The sequence below is a fragment of the Myxine glutinosa genome, chromosome 1, assembly GCF_964187855.1.
Source record: "Myxine glutinosa chromosome 1, kmMyxGlut1.1, whole genome shotgun sequence".
NCBI classification, from domain to species: domain Eukaryota; kingdom Metazoa; phylum Chordata; class Myxini; order Myxiniformes; family Myxinidae; genus Myxine; species Myxine glutinosa.
Window position 1 is genome coordinate 421,258,395 of NC_136261.1, and position 17,028 is coordinate 421,275,422.

The window sequence follows — 17,028 nt, forward strand, 5'->3', positions numbered from 1 at the left end:
TAGAATTGTATAGATTACCATGCTCCGTGTGTCGCAATGAAGAAGAAGAAACCCCATGTACCATAAGTAGGGAGCCGTTGAACCCTATGTCGTGTAAGAGTTTATCTTTGTTCCCATGATAAGGGGTGTGGTTATGTTAATTAGTTAGGGATTAATGGTAAATTCCCTGTATGTAAATGGCCTCTGTACTTTTCCCCTTGTTCCTTATGACGCACTAAAAACATACGCTACACCTAATATAAACAGTAAATGAAAACCAACTGGAACAGGACATTAAACAATACCGCTGGCGCTGTCAGCGGCCACATCACAACATCAAGCAGGCAGGTCCGTGAGGCCACACCCTGAAGAGCAGTGATTGGTCTGGTATTGTCGAGTGATGAGAGGGACTCGCTGATGGGAGCAGGCAGAGATGTCATTGCGATGACATCAGAACCTTGAGAACGAAAGAACGGGGTCCAGACATTTGTCCCTCTCTTGGTCCTGGCTTTCATCGTAGGCGGTCACGTTTTACCTGTGTGGTCACCTGTGAGGAGATCGCTGAAAGCCTTATGGGTGCCTTTTGGGAGCTTTGCAAGTGAAAGGGAGGAGTTTTTGGCAGCTGTGTTGTTCTTCTGAGGCGGAAGGGGCCACGAGCGAGCCGAAGGAGGTCATGCTATCTGCTTGCCTTGTGCCGGTGGCTACTGAGGGCGGGGTGCCACCGCCATCTTGTGCGCTTCCCATGGGGTGCCTTCAAGCTTCAACGACCACCAAGCTCCCAAAGTGCTCGTCGAGACCAGAGCTGAGTGCTGGCAGAAACATTAATTATTTTTTGCTGCGACGAGCAGCTCCAGGAGAGGACCACGTTGTTGTTGTTGTTGTTGTTGTTGTTGTTGTTGTTGTTGTTGTTGTTGAGGTACCTTTTTGAACAGCGCATGCACATACATGATACACAATGTGCATGCGCGCATTATTGCAACAGATATCCTCATGATTCTACACGTTGCAGCTGGTGACCACACTGTGGTCATTGTTCTCTTGGTATTTTATCATTCCCCTTGTCTGTATATGAGTCCATATGGAGGGTCCCTCAATTAGAATTTTAGTTTTACCATGCATTGTTTTGTTACCGACATTTCTTTCAATAAAGCCAGTATTTTTGCATTATAATTCCGTGTCGGGTTTGAGTTGATTATCACAGGTTCAAAGACGTCCAGTGGGACCCATGAAGGTAAGAGCTTCGTTACCCATCACTGCCCTCATCCCCCGCGCGTATTCACACCGCCATTAGATTGAACGCTTTGGAGTAAAAGCTCAATCGGCTATCCGTCCCTAGGGGTGCTCACCCCGGGAACGCGACAGTAAGGTCTCGTGGGATTGTGCTCCTCATCCGGATCTATCCCCTGTAAGAGGCTGAAAAGGGGGTTTTGCTTCTGTTGAACACGAGGTAATGTCGCTGATCCGACTTCTCTCTTTCATATAATTTTAACATATCATATTTTTCAAATTCCATCTGCAGAATGGGGCATGGGGGAAATAACTGTCAGTCCCCCATGGCACCCTCCCCAGCCATCTAATGTCAAGACAGCTGAGAAACAGTTTTAGTGATTAATGTCATCCTGGGACTTTTTCTCGTACAGCTCTAGAGTTAAAGAGAAGAGATGATTTTAAAATTTTAATAAAATTCCCATCACATTAACTGTGCTCCTTATCACAAATGTATATTCCATCTCTATATATAGTTGTATTTTCTGTCTGTTTGTCCACCAAAAGAATCGGCCCAACCGGTAGTAACCCCATAATATTGCATACAAATCCTCTTGGCAAATGGAGATGCAAGAAAACATTTTCAAACCTACAGGTTAGGGGTTTCAGGGTGGGGGGCGGGGGGTGGGGGAAGACACCAATTCTCTAGATGTAAATGTGTATCATATAGCACCACCCGGTGTTAGCCCGTTTTACAAATCATCTTGTATCTTCTGAATTCCTTCCACACAAGGTGTGGTTACCTCTGCTAGTATTTATATAATTTTGTGCAGGATGTTCCTTTTTAATCCACCACCGGTTCACGATTCTTCACTTCTGTTGTTTCTTTATTCTGTGCAGGGTGTTTTGGCTGCAAAGTATCCTCATGTGTCACAGTCAATGGAAAGCGTTGCATCCCAACTACGGCATGTTCAGGAAGAGGAAGCGCAAACAGAGGTGGGAATCACCAATAAGTCATCGTTGTTTTGTGAAGGGGTGTACGATGATGTCCTTCCTGCTGTCCTTTCTTCCTTCCGTGTGTGCGTCAGTTATCAAGGTTTTTTTTATTTTTTTTCCAACGATAACTGGAGAACCACTGAAGGGGTTTTAACCAAACTTGGCACAAGTACGGATTGAAATTCAAAAGATAAACTGATGGTATTTTTGGGTTCAACAGGTGAAAGTCTCATTTTACAGACCACGAGTCGAGTTACAAACATCAAATGTTGTTACTCTTCTCCTTCTCTGTCTTCTTCTCTTTCTCTCTCTCCCTTCTGTGACTTTTAATTTTTATGGCGTAGCCCATAGAGCAAAGCCGTATAGAACAGTGTTTGCCCGTCCATATGTATGTATGTATGTATGTCCCCTCAAACGTATACCAATTAGAGCTGAGGATCTGGTCACATGAAAAGGTGAAGTGATTACGTCTGAAGTCATTACGGCGGTACGTGGCTAACTCCTCACACATTTTGACTCCAATTTCGTTCAGGCCGAACATATCATTGAAACGTGTTGCAGTTTGGTTTTTAGTTTATTTTAATTTATATTTAAATTTAGCAAATGGTGGAGTTCCAATGCTTCAATATGAATTCATCATGACTGTCCAGACACCTTGAGCCCCCTGCATTGTACGGTTCGGTGCTGGGTTCTGCCTCTGAGGCCTACTTGGTTATGCAGTGACCGATCCTCTGATGGTGTCGGTGCCGGCGAGGTGCACCCTCCCTCCCATGCCAGCATGGACTGTGTGCACCTTGCTGCATCTGATGTTATTATTGTTATCAAAATGCAGTATTTGTAAATTGACTGTAATTTAGCCTTTTAGCTTATATTATTGCATTATTATTACTAGCAACGGGACCCGCCCTAAGGGCGGGGCTTCAATTGGGAAGCCCAAATGAAAAGGCAAAATATCAGAAATTGAAGGCTTTTATTTTATTTTAAACGATTCATATAAACATCCGTTGAATCATATCACACACAAATCGTCAAAATCTAAACAGTACATGGCGCCCATTTTGAAAAAAAGATTGAATTCTGCAAAACGGAAGTGGCCGCTACACGTCTTTCTCAGTCGCACGTTTATGTGTGAAGAGTGCGTGCCAAATCTAACATAGAAGCGGCCGCCTCACCTGTTTCTCAGTCGCTTTTCACACGCTGCCAAGTAACTTTGGAACCGCATGTTTATATAGGAAGAGTTCATCAGGAGTCGATCTACTCTCTCCTCTTATGTAGAATTTCAACAAAAGCCACATCATTGTTCATATCGGTAAATATTATTCCATCGTGTTTGAAAAAACTGGAAAATTGGGGGAAAATTGGAAAAACAATATAGCCTATTTTACTCCAAGGGGTCTCAGGATTACCCACCCAAAATTTTGTTGCGATCGGTTCAGCCGTTTTTGCGGTACCTTCAAACAGATGGACGGACATTTGGTGAATTATAGTAAGATTATTATTATACAGCAGTATTGTTTTCTTAATAATAATAATAAGAATAATAATAATAGCATTAATACTAATAATATAGTAAATATAATCATAACACTGCAATCCTTTTGTCGTTATTGCAAGGTTTCTAGATTGAAGCGATGTATGGTTGGTTCATTGTATCTCTAAACATAAAATAAACAAAGCAGTGTCTCAATGCCTCCGCTTCTGGTCTTGCTGGTGAGGTTTAATTTATTCGCAGCTCTCCACGCTGTCAATCGAAATCGAAGTTAAGTAATTGTTCCCAATTGTATTTTCGTTATAACTGTATTTATTTTATGGTGTTGTACGTATAGTGTGTCCCGAGGAAGATTTTCGGTGCAAATCTTTCATACCTGTATAGAAAATCGTGTTAATTCGTGTCGTGTCTTTTGAGGCCTTGCACAGTGTCCAACCTTGAGGCTTTGTTTTTCTCTCAGCGGTTCGTCGTTTGTGCTCCAATAACTTTTGTTCTCTGTTTTCCCAGTCTTTTCACCCCATAGCCTACTTCTTTGTTTAAAATCCCAACAAAAAAACAAACAAACAAAAAAAAACATTTCCTTCTCTGTTCTTATTTGTTGTTCTCATTCGTTTATTCGTTCTTATACGTTCGTTCATTCTTCGACCACGTGTTTCTCCCCCATTTCCCCCAGATAGTTTTCACTGTTAAACTTTAAAATGTTTACACTTTCCCCTCAAGTTCTGTATTCCGTCGTATATTATAACACCATTTTCTTCTTCTTCTTTAAAAGGTAGCTTTCGACTTGCCCACCAAATCTATTCATCCCCCCCAAAAATTCCATCTCTTACAGTGCCTCTTTTCTACATTCCCTAAACTATCCTGCACTCCATCCTCCCTCCAGGGTCCTTAAACGTATTTTTGACTCGAAGGTCACAAGAAACTCATTTTGCAATAAATGTTCGTTTCCCATTAATCGTACACTTTCTAAAATCCAATCTCACCCCTCTCCTCCAAATCTTCCCCATAACCCCTCCCCTCCAAATCTTCCCCATCACCCCTCCCCGCCAAATCTTCCCCATCACCCATCCCTTTCAAATCTTCCGCCTTGCCCCTCCCCTCCAAATCCTCCCCATCACCCAGCCCTTTCAAATCTCCCCCTTGCCCCTTCCCTCCTAAACTCCCCCCACACTCCTCCCCTCAAAGACTCCCCCCTCACCCCTCCCCTCCAAATCTCCCCCATATCCCATCCCTTTCAAACCCCTCCCCTTGTCCCTTCCCTCCTAAACTCCCCCCACACTCCTCCCCTCAAAGACTCCCCCTCCCCCCTCCCCTTCAAATCTCCCCACCCTCATTTCTTCTCAATTTCCCCCCTCTCACTCCCCCTCCTCAAAGCGTCCTCCCCGCTTCTTCCCCCTTCCAACTCTCACCTCCATCTCCCCAAAACTTCTGCCTCGCTCTTCCCCCTCCTCAAATAACACCTCATTTTGCCTCACCCAATCACCATCAAACCTTTTGTCCGCCCCATCCTTCCCTTTCTCCGAGCTATTCTGAAATCTCTGACACACCTTCAACAGCTCTCCCGACCTCTTCCACCTCTTCCACCTCTTCCACATCTTACCCTACCCCTCCTCACCCCTGTTCTGTATCCGATGCTCCCCCTTCCTCTTCATTAACGGTATGGACCTCAAACATCCGGAGCCTTCGTTCAAACTTAACTGATCTCTCCATACAGGTTGCTTCTGACAAACCAGACGTGATCTGCTAAACAGAAACTTTCCTCCTTCATGATGTCTCTGATTCCTTAGTATCTCTCCCGGGTTACTCCCTCCTCCGGTATGATAGACCTGAGCCTCCTCCTGGAGGTGGGGTTGCTATCTTTATCAAAAACTCTCTTCCTCACTCGCCCTGCACTGCACTCTCTCCACCTGACCCCCAGGAATACCTCTGGCTACGGCTTCCCCTTCGCTCCCACCTCTTGTTCATATGTGTGTTGTACCGTCCACCAAACAGTGATGACTCCATCTACATCTCGCTGTCTGATAATATGGACCAACTTCTATCTACTCATCCCAACTCTCTCTTCCTCATATGTGGTGATTTCAATTGTCACCATGCCAGGTGGCTGGGTGTGGGTACCGCTCTCACCAGCCATGGCTACTCAGCAAAGGACTTCTGCGACTCACTGGGACTGACACAATCTGTCGATTTCCCGACCCGGCTCTCAAACAACGGAGCATCTTCTCTTCTGGACTTGGTTGTGACTAACTTCCCTGAAAATGTCTGCTGCTCTTCTTCTGCTCCAATCGGCTCATTTGATCATGTGCTTGTTAAAGTGGACATCTCTCTAACCATTCTCAGGGAGCCTGCTCAGCGTCGACGAGTCTGGCATTTCACTCAGGCCAACTGGCACGATCTTCAAGCAGCCATCAATCATCTGGACTGGTCTCCCATCTCTACCACCTCTGACATCAACTCATCCTGGGAATTCTTCCAAAGTAAATTGCTCTCTCTCATGCACAGATTTATCCGATCTCGTCTTCAGTTGTCATACCCTTCCTCCCGTCCATGGTACACGGAATCTTGTGAGGCTGTTGCCCAGAAACAACTTGCCTTCGTCTCCTGGAAAGCCAATCCAATGGAAGGAAATCTCATTTCCTTTCACAAAGCCCGAAACAAGTGTGTGTCCACCCTCAGGAGAGCCAGGAAACAATATCTCTCCATTCTCAAGACCGAACTCTCTTATCTGTCTCCCTCTTCCAAATCCTGGTGGCATCTGGTCAAATCTGTTTCTGGTGTTTGTTCCCCCTCCATCCCCTCCCTTATCTCAAACGGCTACACAGCTGACTCCGCACGTGAAAAAGCTGAATGCCTCAACTCTGTGTTTGCCTCTAAATCTTGTGTCTCAAACCCATCCCTCTCTGTACCCAGTCATACCCAGCTGCTCCTGGACTCTATGTCCTTTCCTCCCGCAAGGTGGAAAAGTTTCTGTCAACCCTCGACTCTGATTCTGCAACTGGACCTGACGGCATCAGCCCATGGGTCCTAAAATCCTGTTCTTCTGCTCTTTCACTCCCTCTCTCTGTTCTCTTCACGCTCTCTTTTGCTCAAGGTCAATTGCCATCTGCTTGGAAATCAGCCAACATCACTGCTTTGCACAAAAAATGTGCAAAAACAGATCCTAGCAACGACAGACCAATCAGCCTTCTCCCAATTATCAGCAAAGTCATGGAATCCATCATTGCTTCGGATATGAAATCTTTCCTCTTCTCCAATGGCTTGATCTCTGATCATCAATTTGGTTTTAGACCAGGTCACTCTACTCTGGACATGCTGCTTCTGCTGTCTCAACAATAGATGGAGGTCCTCAATGCCAAACAGGAAATTAGAGCTGTCTCCCTCGACATATCATGTGCCTTCGAAACGGTCTGGCCCCCCGCTCTGCTCACCAAACTCTTCTCCTTTGGTATCCATGGAAATCTCCACGCATGGCTGGCAGACTTCCTCTCTAGTCGTAGTCAACGTGTGGCCCTGAATGGGTTTCTCTCATCTCCTCTTCCTGTTCAGGCTGGAGTTCCCCAAGGCAGTGTTCTGGGCCCTGTGCTTTTTCTGGTCTTCATCAATGATCTCTCTGACTCTCTTGAAAATCCTCTCTATCTTTTTGCTGATGACTCCACTCTCTGCCGCTCCATTCCTCATCCCTCAGATCGGCAGTCTGCAGCCTCCTCACTCTCTGCAGACCTGGACAAAATCACAGACAGGGCAAACAAGTGGAACATGTCTTTCAATCCTGACAAATCTCACACTCTTACGATGTCTCCCCGAAAAGACCGACTGACAAACCTCCCATCTACTTTCTGAATAATCCTCTCCAAGAAGTTCTGTCACTCAGCTTTTGGGTCTCACTATCTGCCATGATCATTCCTGGAAAACCACATTTCCAAGCTGGCCTCCAAAGCCAGTCGCCGACTGGGCATCCTCCGTCGTGCGAAGTCCTTCCTTGGCACACCTGAGCTCCTCACCACATACAAGGCTTTCGTCCGCAGCTCAATGGAGTACTGCTCTCCCCTCTGGGCTGGTGCTCCTGCCTCACACCTAGCTCGTCTACACGCTGTTGAAATCAAAGCATTCAGAATCATTGGAAACTCCCGAGATGACGCTATCTCCGAGGGCCTTTCACTTACTCACCGCAGGCAGGTTGGTTGTCTTTCCGTCTTCTACTGACTCCTCTCCGGCCTTGCTCCCCCAGCCATCTCTGGGCTCTGTCCTCAAAATATTCCTACAGGTCGCACAAGATCTGCCTGCAACCCTCTTATGGTTAAACTGCCAAAATCAAGACTCCCTGCTCACCTTCACTCCTTCATTCCTCTTTTCTCCCACCTCTGGAACAAACTCACTCACGCACTTCAATCCCACTCCTCCCTCCAGGTCTTTAAAACGGCTGTTCACCACCATATCTTATCTTCCCCAATCCAAAACCTTGATATTTTCTACCCCCGCTAATTTCACCCCAAATCCACTTTTTGAGGTGCCGACTTCTTTCCTGGAAGTCCTTGGTGTCCTTATGTTTTATACCTATCCTGCCCCCGCCCCCCCCAGGCCCTCTCCCTCCCACACATCTCCCGATGTCCCTGCTCTCAAATGTTGTGTTTGTGTGCTTCCTCCCCTTCTCTCCCCATCTTGTCGACCGCTCCCCTTTTTATATACTTTGTTTGCTTGTTTCTTTGATTTGTGTGTTTGAAAAATGTTAGCTCTTTCACAAGCCTCGACTCTGTATACTATATATATATATATATATATATATATATATATATATATATATATATATATATATATATATATATATATATATATATATATATATATCGATATATATATCTATATCGATATATATATATATATATATATATATATATATATATATATATATATATATATATATATATATATATATATCGATATATATATATATATATATATATATATATATATATATATATATATATATATATATATATATCGATATATATATATATATATATATATATACAGTGGTACCTCGGCTTACGAGTTTAATCCGTTCCGTGACGGAGCTCGTAAGCCAAATCGCTCGTAAGTCAAAGCAAATTTTCCCATTCAAATGCATTGAAATGCTATTAATCCGTTCCAGCCTCAAAAAAAAACACCAATTTTTTTTGTTAGGTGCTTTTAAATAACAAAAATGTACTTTATAAATAACAAATAATGTATAAACAAGCACGACCTCGTATATACTGTACATAATACAAGAGAATGTAAAGAAATAAACTGGTTTATTAAGCAGAGGAGAAGAGCATGCCAGGTGAGGTGTGCGTGTTGTCGACTTGGCGAGGCAGTACGATCGTACTCCTTCTACGATATGTACGATTTTGAAGCAGAAGGAGTCCATAAAGGCTATAACGCCAGCCAAGGGCGTTACGATTATTTCAAAGCTCCGGACCTCTATCCATGAAGATATGGAGAAGTTGTTGTTTGTGTGGTTGAAGGAGAAGCAGCTCGCAGGAGATACCGTGACCGAGAGCATCATGTGTTTGAAAAGATTGAAACTCGGATATCGAGCACGGACCACGAGGTGTTTTTTCTTTTTTCTTAATCTCGGTTTCAGTGAACTTTTGCTCTGTGCTCACAGTGTACTGTACCTGTACCTGTAATGGTACGTCAGAGGATGGCACCTTGTTGTCATCATATTAAGTGCAAGATGTTCTGCATCGTAAGTTGGTACACCGTGGTCTTTCGGCGGTGTTTAAGCCGGCCGTCTTGGCTTCTGTCACCATTGGCATTGAGTCTTTCGATGTAGGTAGGTCGTTGTGTGCCGGTGCCTTGGCCGAATTCCTTCATTGCTGCATTGTTAGCTCACCTGGTTTTTTATACCACATCTTTGGTTATCGGACCAGCGAATGACGTCATCTCCTCCAAAGTATGGCTTATTCTCACTTGTCTTGGACGATCTCTACTTCTAGCCTTCCACCGTGCATTTGGTGTCCACTGTACTTACTGTACAGTGCCTGGTAAAATTGATGTAATGGGTTTTTGACCGTCAACGCCATGAACCGTCATGAACCGCCATGAACCGTCAACGCCATGAACCGCTAACACTCAAAAGCCCATTTATCGCGCCTTATAAAGCAAAACGCAAACCGAAAGCCATGCCTCTCAAGCGAGGCGTGCTTCCGTGGTCACGTGATCCACAGGTGTAGCTCATTATACCCGCACGTGCGACACGCTTGGCGGTCACGTGACCAGCCACTCTGGAGGCGGGGATCCCCGCCGATGACGTCACCGGCTGGAGCAAGGAGATTCCTCGCTCATGTATTTCGACGATTGCGTGTTTTATATCCAAGCAGAGATGCTTTCACGGCAAGATAACCGCGTGACCGGAACCGGAAGCCACAACCGGAAAATTCAAAAAAATAAATTTTTTGAGCTCGTACATCGGATCTCGGCTCGTATCCCAAAGCAACAAACCGCCCGAGCGACGGCTCGTATCCGAAAAACTCGTACGTTGGGGCACTCGTAAGCCGAGGTACCACTGTGTATATATATATATATATATATATAAATATATATTATATATATATATATATATATCGATATATATATATATCGATATATATATATATCGATATATATATATATCGATATATATATATCGATATATATATATCGATATATATATATCGATATATATATATCGATATATATATATCGATATATATATATGTAGGGAGCTGTTATGCCCCTCCCCCTTTGTGATCCTTGCTGCTTTACCAATTACCAAGTATAACCAATTATCTGTTTTGTTTTGACTGATTGCTGTACTCTTTTATAATACTTAGTCCTTTCTTGTGCATTGAGGATGTGTAATATCCTAATAAGGAGTTCTGTGCTTGTGAGCTCTTGCCCTGTGTGGGCACAATCTCTTGTTCCCCTTCCTAGCCTTGGTTGCTGCTGTTATCTCTCAGCCTCCCTCTTGACTTTGCCTATATCCTGTGGGTTGACACATTTATGAGTGTCCCCTCCCTTTGTACTTTCCCAACCAAGGTCTCTATACAGAAAGTAGTAAACATGTTGCCACATATGGCTGACCATCTCCTTATCTAAAGCTAACCCATGAGTGGCCTTGGATGAGCTTCCTCTAACTAACTGAACAACAGGATGGGACTAATGGTGGGACCCAATGAGCCCATTCTGTCTCTGTATCTTGTGAGCTAAACCCACCCCTGATATTCCTTATATAAAGCAAGTTTTAATCGAATTATTTCAGAGCATCCTGTTGTAGTGTTGGTCATTTCTTGTGAGCTTCATGCGACATCTTGCTGTCCTCAAGCTTGTGTAAACGAGTTCTAATAAATATATCCGTTGCTCCTTTCTCTGAGTCTTCTGAGTCCCAAGTTCTAAGTCCCAATCCGACACACATATATATATATATATATATATATATATATATATATATATATATATATATATATATATATATATATCGATATATATATATATATATATATCGATATATATATATATATATATATATCGATATATATATATATTTATATATATAGATATATATATATATATATATATATATATATATATATATATATATATATATATATATATATATATATATATATACATACATACATACATACATACATACATACATATATACATTATTTGCTAACTGGTATCCCCACCGAGGTCATACTATCCTCCTCAACGAAAGTATCAAATAAGCCCTGCTATGCCACTGATAGACTTTCGGTCTTGTTTTTTCAACCTTTGAGATGAAACGTAACAGCGGGTTTGCATCTAACATGGACAGAGGCATATCCATCAACACATTTGCTTTGGATTATATTTTCTAGTTTCACTTTTATCCTCCATGTGCATCAATTTTGAAAATAAATAAATTGCAACCCTGAAATGTTAATTCAGACTTCTTGGATGTTGCAATTTCCTATTGGATTCCTGCACTGAAAAATATTTTCAGATAAGAGTGTTTTACCTTCAAAACCCACTCCAGGTACAGTGATCTGATCCTATCAGCCATAATCCATTATACTTTTTGTTAATTTCTACATTTTCTCTGAAAGTTTCTTATTGATTTTTGAATAATCAAACAATGATTCCTCCCAGAACTCCAGCAGAAATGCTGAGGACAGTTTGGAGGAGAAGCGGAGGTTGGTGTGCCAATTGGTGAATGAATCTGTGGATCTGATGAAGAGTGAAATCAACAAGAGGAAAATGGAGAAGCTTTCTCTTCTTGGGAAGCAGAGGGAGAAACTGGAGCAGCAGATGGAGGATCTACGTCAAGGAAAATCCACAATGGACACAGCATTCCAGGATCTGGAGGCCATTTCTTTTCTACAGGTGTGGTTTATCATAAACGTATTACAAAAGTTTTAATGTTTAAAATATACTGTTTGGGGGGAGTTTGTCACTATTCAAGTATAAGCCTTGAGTTGAGGCCTTGTCACGATTGATGGTAAAGGTGCAGTATACCATCCAATGGTTCAAAAATGATTAATGAAATGGATGAGAAAGGTGAGTGAATGCATTTCCAGGTGTGTTTGTCATCATGAAGTGAGATTTAGGTTTTGTCACAATGAAGGTTTGGGATAAGAGTGAGTTCATGTCATGGTCTCCAAAGCAGTGATATAGCACGACTACCTGGTCACTGTTGAGGGTTTCAATCATTTCAACCAAGGATTTTATCCAAGTGATGCTCACAGTGACCTCCAGGTACCATGACATCATGGCTTTCATCATGTGCTGGATCATTCGTGAATGTTTTGATTTATCCAGGTAGTCAAAGTTACCTGTATGTAACCACCTGGAGAACGTTAGCATGAATTATGGTCAAACAACCTCTTCACATACTTTGTTCCTGAAAGATTCAATGTTATTCATGTGAATACTGTTCGGGTTACTGATTTACCTTATCAGGTGTTTTCACCAAAGGGAAGTGTCGTACTCTTTCAAAATTAAAATCAAATTTATCTTTTCCTTACCAAATTGAAAACGTCTTTCTTTGTTACCCCGTGCATGTGCAGCCTCCATCTCCTAAACTGTGACTCAACGTCGTCTTATTGCAGTGTACATGGTGATGTACAAGATTGCTTCAGTAACACTAAACACCTGGATATTTTTAATGATGATCTTTAAAATCACTATCTATCTATAATTCCATTAATCTCTGTGTGTGTGTTTGTATGTTTGTATGTTTGTATGTTTGTCTGTGACCGCTGTTTCTCGACAACCACGGGTCCGATATACTTTAAACTTGCCAGGTATATTGCTGGGGACCCGAGGATGTGCCTTTTCAAGGTTTGAAATTAATCGGACAAGTAGTTACCGAGCTATGGCGATTTAGCCGTTCGCCGTTCGCTTTGGCGTTGCGAATGGACCAAACCATTTCATGTAAATAGAGGGGGGGGGGGGTGGTTCTGTGGTCGTTGCGAATGGACCAAACCATTTCATGTAAATAGAGGGGGGGGGGGATTGTCACTGTACTCGCAAGCCGTTCGCCGTTCGCTTTGGCGTTGCGAATGGACCAAACCATTTCATGGACCAAACTATTTCATGTAAATAGAGGGGGGGGATTGTCACCGTACTCGCACCCACGTACCCACGTACCCACGTACGGGCATTGCACCCACGTACGGGCATGCCCTAGTTTTATTAAAATTGAAGAACATAATTGAACACTGTGTGGGGTATCATGTTCTGTGAACTCTCTAGTATTTAATAAATAAAAACAAACATTCATTTATTCAAATATCTTGAACTCATTCTTTGTTTTCTTCCTTTTCAGGGTTCCAAGGACCTGTTAAAAAGGTGAGACTGCATTGTTGTCCGACACATTATCAGCACATCCTGATGTTTTTGACCCAATCGTGTTTTAAACATTTAAATATATTTACTAAATAATAAAATGAGACAAAATAAAGGGAGACTTTAAGAAATGAGGATGAGGGAAAGAATGAGGATGAGGGAAAGAATGAGGATGAGGGAAAGAATGAGGGTGAGGAAAAGAATGAGGGTTTGGGAAAGAATGAGGGTTAAGGAAAGAATGAGGGTTAGGGAAAGAATGAGGGTTAGGGAAAGAATGAACATTAGGGAAAGAATGAGGGTTAGGGAAAGAATGAGGGTTTGGTAAAGAATGAGGGTGAGGGAAAGAATGAGTGTGAGAGAAGGACACACGGGGTGAACAAGATGTAACTGATTCAGGTTACTCAGTTGTCCTCGTGAACTAGATTATTTTCCTCCCGCGATTTCCTTCCTCATTTATGATCTATAAATGAACAGTTTTGGGTTAATTTAGGGAGGAGGGTCATTATAAAGTTCATTTGTGTTATTAATTGAACACAAACTTTAAGAAGCTCCTTAAATCCTCATTGATCCTCATTTGAGTTTATCTTGTTTAGTTCATTCCTTTCTGGCCTTTTCTTTATTCTTTCCCATACTCATCAACTTAAAACTATTCACTTCTAAATTGTCGAGATCTACTGTGTTCATTGATACACTCGAAGTCTCAAACATCCTTGAATATTCTGTTCTGCTAATTTGCTCGTGTTCCACTCGGTCTTATTGATTCTTCTCTCCATGTCCATCTGTGATCTCTGCTCACCTTCTCTGCTCCATGTCCATCCATGATCTCTGCTCACCTTCTTCTTCAACTGCTTTCTCTATTTATTCCTCGTTCCCTTCCAAACCATTTCTAAAGATAATTCATAAAACACCTTACCCCACACTGTCTTGAGAAAAGGGCATGGAAGGGTCTTTTCAACTCTTGGTTTGCGTTTCCGAGCACGATCTATATATTTTTTGTCTGGACCTCGATATTTTCCAAGGTTGAAAGCGTGAACGGCAAATTTGTTTGGTCAATATAGCGGAAATTTGCGTTTCTCCAAATACTGCTAAACTGGAGGTTTTTGGAAGTGCTAACAAAGAGATTTGTGTTCTTGTGTTCAAAATATAAAACACAAGCTGAAGAACCCGGCGTTGCTCAGAGAAATTCAAAGTAATATGAATATTGATATATAATAATATGTATATTGATATACAGACTTGGCATTTAATATGGAATATTTTTTTTGTGGGGGTGAACTTACTTTTCAAGATGTCTTAGAACCAAAAGTTCATTGGAATTATGTTGAAAGTATTCTAGATTTTGTTAATGTGACCTTTAAAAGAAACAAAAACCACATTTGACATTTCGAAATGAATAAATTGATCCTCGAAAGTGATGTAAACTGATATCGAACTCAATTCATGGACAGTACTGTGTTAAACTTCTGTACGTTTTCCAGAAGTATCTCTTTATTTTGCACATTAGCCAAAATTTTTTTTAACAAAAACAAAAGTTAAATTACGACTGGGATTACGGACAGTAAAATTACAGTTCAGTACTTCGTGTAACCCCCATGAGCATTCAGGGGAGCACGTAAACGTCGAGGCATGCTGTTCACGAGATTTGCCAAGGTTTGGACAGGAATCGCTTGCCATGCAGTGACAATAGTCTGCTGCAATTCACGCACAGAGGTCGGCTGCTGGTCCAAGTGGTCGATTTGACGCGTTAATTCTGCCCACAAGTTCTCTATTGGATTCATATCTGGGGATATGGCAGGCCACTCCATATGCTCTACACTACAGTCAGCAAGAAAATGTTGGATCATGCGAGCACGATGAGGCCGAGCGTTGTCATCTTGGAAGACAAAGTTTCCTCGAAAGGCTGCACGAGCAAATGGAAGCAATGTTTCTTCCAGAATGGCCCTGTACTTGAACTGGTTCAGGTTTCCATTCAGAACAACCAGGTCACTTTTGCCCCCTGCATGAAAAGCAGCCCAAACGGTCACCCCACCACCTCCAGCTTGGACTCTTGGCACTATACAATCTTTGTTGTGGGCTTCATGCACTTGTCTGCGCACTCGGACATCTTGACGATAGACCAGAAATCTAGACTCGTCACTGAAGATCACATGATTCCAGTGTCCTGGCTGCCATTGACGGTGCTCTCAGGCCCACTGAAATTGGCGCTGGCGGTGTTGTCTGGTCAGGCATGGCTTTCTCAGGGGACGCCTGGCACGATAGCCTGCTTGAACCCAGTCGTTCGTTGACTAGCCTTCTGGATACAGGCACATTTGTCAGTTGCTGCCACTCAGCCCTAAGCCGATTAGCTGACTTGGTACAGCCATTGCGGACTAACCGGTGCAGCTGGTGATCATCCCTCCTTGTGGTTCTGCGGGGACGTCCTGGCCTCGGTATTGGAGTAGGGACACCACTCTGAGCATTTCGTTTCAGGATCTTTGACACCTGACCTTGAGTGATGTCATACTGCCGAGCAATAGCACGCTGTTTCATGCCGTAATTTCGTAAAGCCACCACTGCATGACAAACAGCATTGTTGAGTTGACAGACCATCTCCAGAGGAAGCGGCAATAACTTTTGGAGACATGCAGCAGTTGTTTTCCACTAATACAGAACGCAACAACCCTTGTATACCCGACTGTGAAGCCAATCATCAAATGCACCTGTCCGTACATTTTGCCACGCCACCTGTGATATAATCCTGTTGTTGACTTCTTGCTGCGACAGACAATCAGTGACATGGTTCTTTTAACAAATAAATCACCAAAGTGTAAAAGAAACTCACCAGATTGATATACTGAGTTAAGAAAGTAAATCCAAGTCAAGAAAAAAAAATATTCCATATTAAATGCCAAGTCTGTATAATGCGGTGCCAATTTGATTCATACAGCTGCAAGAAGAAGCAAATGTATTTTATTTGCCAGATGTAGGGTGCCCCTTTATAGGAACTTTTCTAGAGCATTTCTTGGTTCCTCCGAAGAACACAAGGGTAGTCCAGCATGCACACGAGATTTTTTCAGAATGTCCCTTCTTTACTATAATTTGCGGCATAGCACATACCATATAGAGGGGCCTTTTCTATGCTCCTGGCATTTTCCCCAAGAATACACTAACGGTCGAAAGTTTTAGAACACCTCAATTTTTCAAGTTTTTATTGAAATTTACGCACTTTAATGTCTCAATGTACTATGAGATTAAGCATAGAACAATTAAATAATTGGAGATAAAAAATAAATCATAGAATCATTTTGTTTAACAACATTTAATTGAATTTTTTTTTACTCAGCAAAGTAGCCACCTTTTGCAGATATAACCGCCGAACACACTCGTGGCATTCTTTCTACAATGGACATCATATATAGTTCGGGAAGTTCTTCCCAACATTGTTGCAGAAGTTCCCACAAATGTGTTGCACTTGAAGGTTGCTTTCTTTCACCCTTCTGTCCAGTTCATCCCAAACCAGCTCGATG

General features: G+C 42.5%; 1 protein-coding gene across 1 annotated transcript in view; it reads left to right on the forward strand.

The window, feature by feature from the left end:
- Window positions 1–17,028, forward strand: part of LOC137413745 (E3 ubiquitin/ISG15 ligase TRIM25-like) — a 40,783-nt gene that overhangs the window by 4,443 nt on the left and 19,312 nt on the right. The window contains exons 3-5 of the mRNA XM_068099181.2: window positions 2,086–2,181; window positions 11,825–12,058; window positions 13,503–13,525. Coding sequence (XP_067955282.2) covers window positions 2,086–2,181; window positions 11,825–12,058; window positions 13,503–13,525 — 353 coding nt within the window. The remainder of the gene's footprint in view (window positions 1–2,085; window positions 2,182–11,824; window positions 12,059–13,502; window positions 13,526–17,028) is intronic.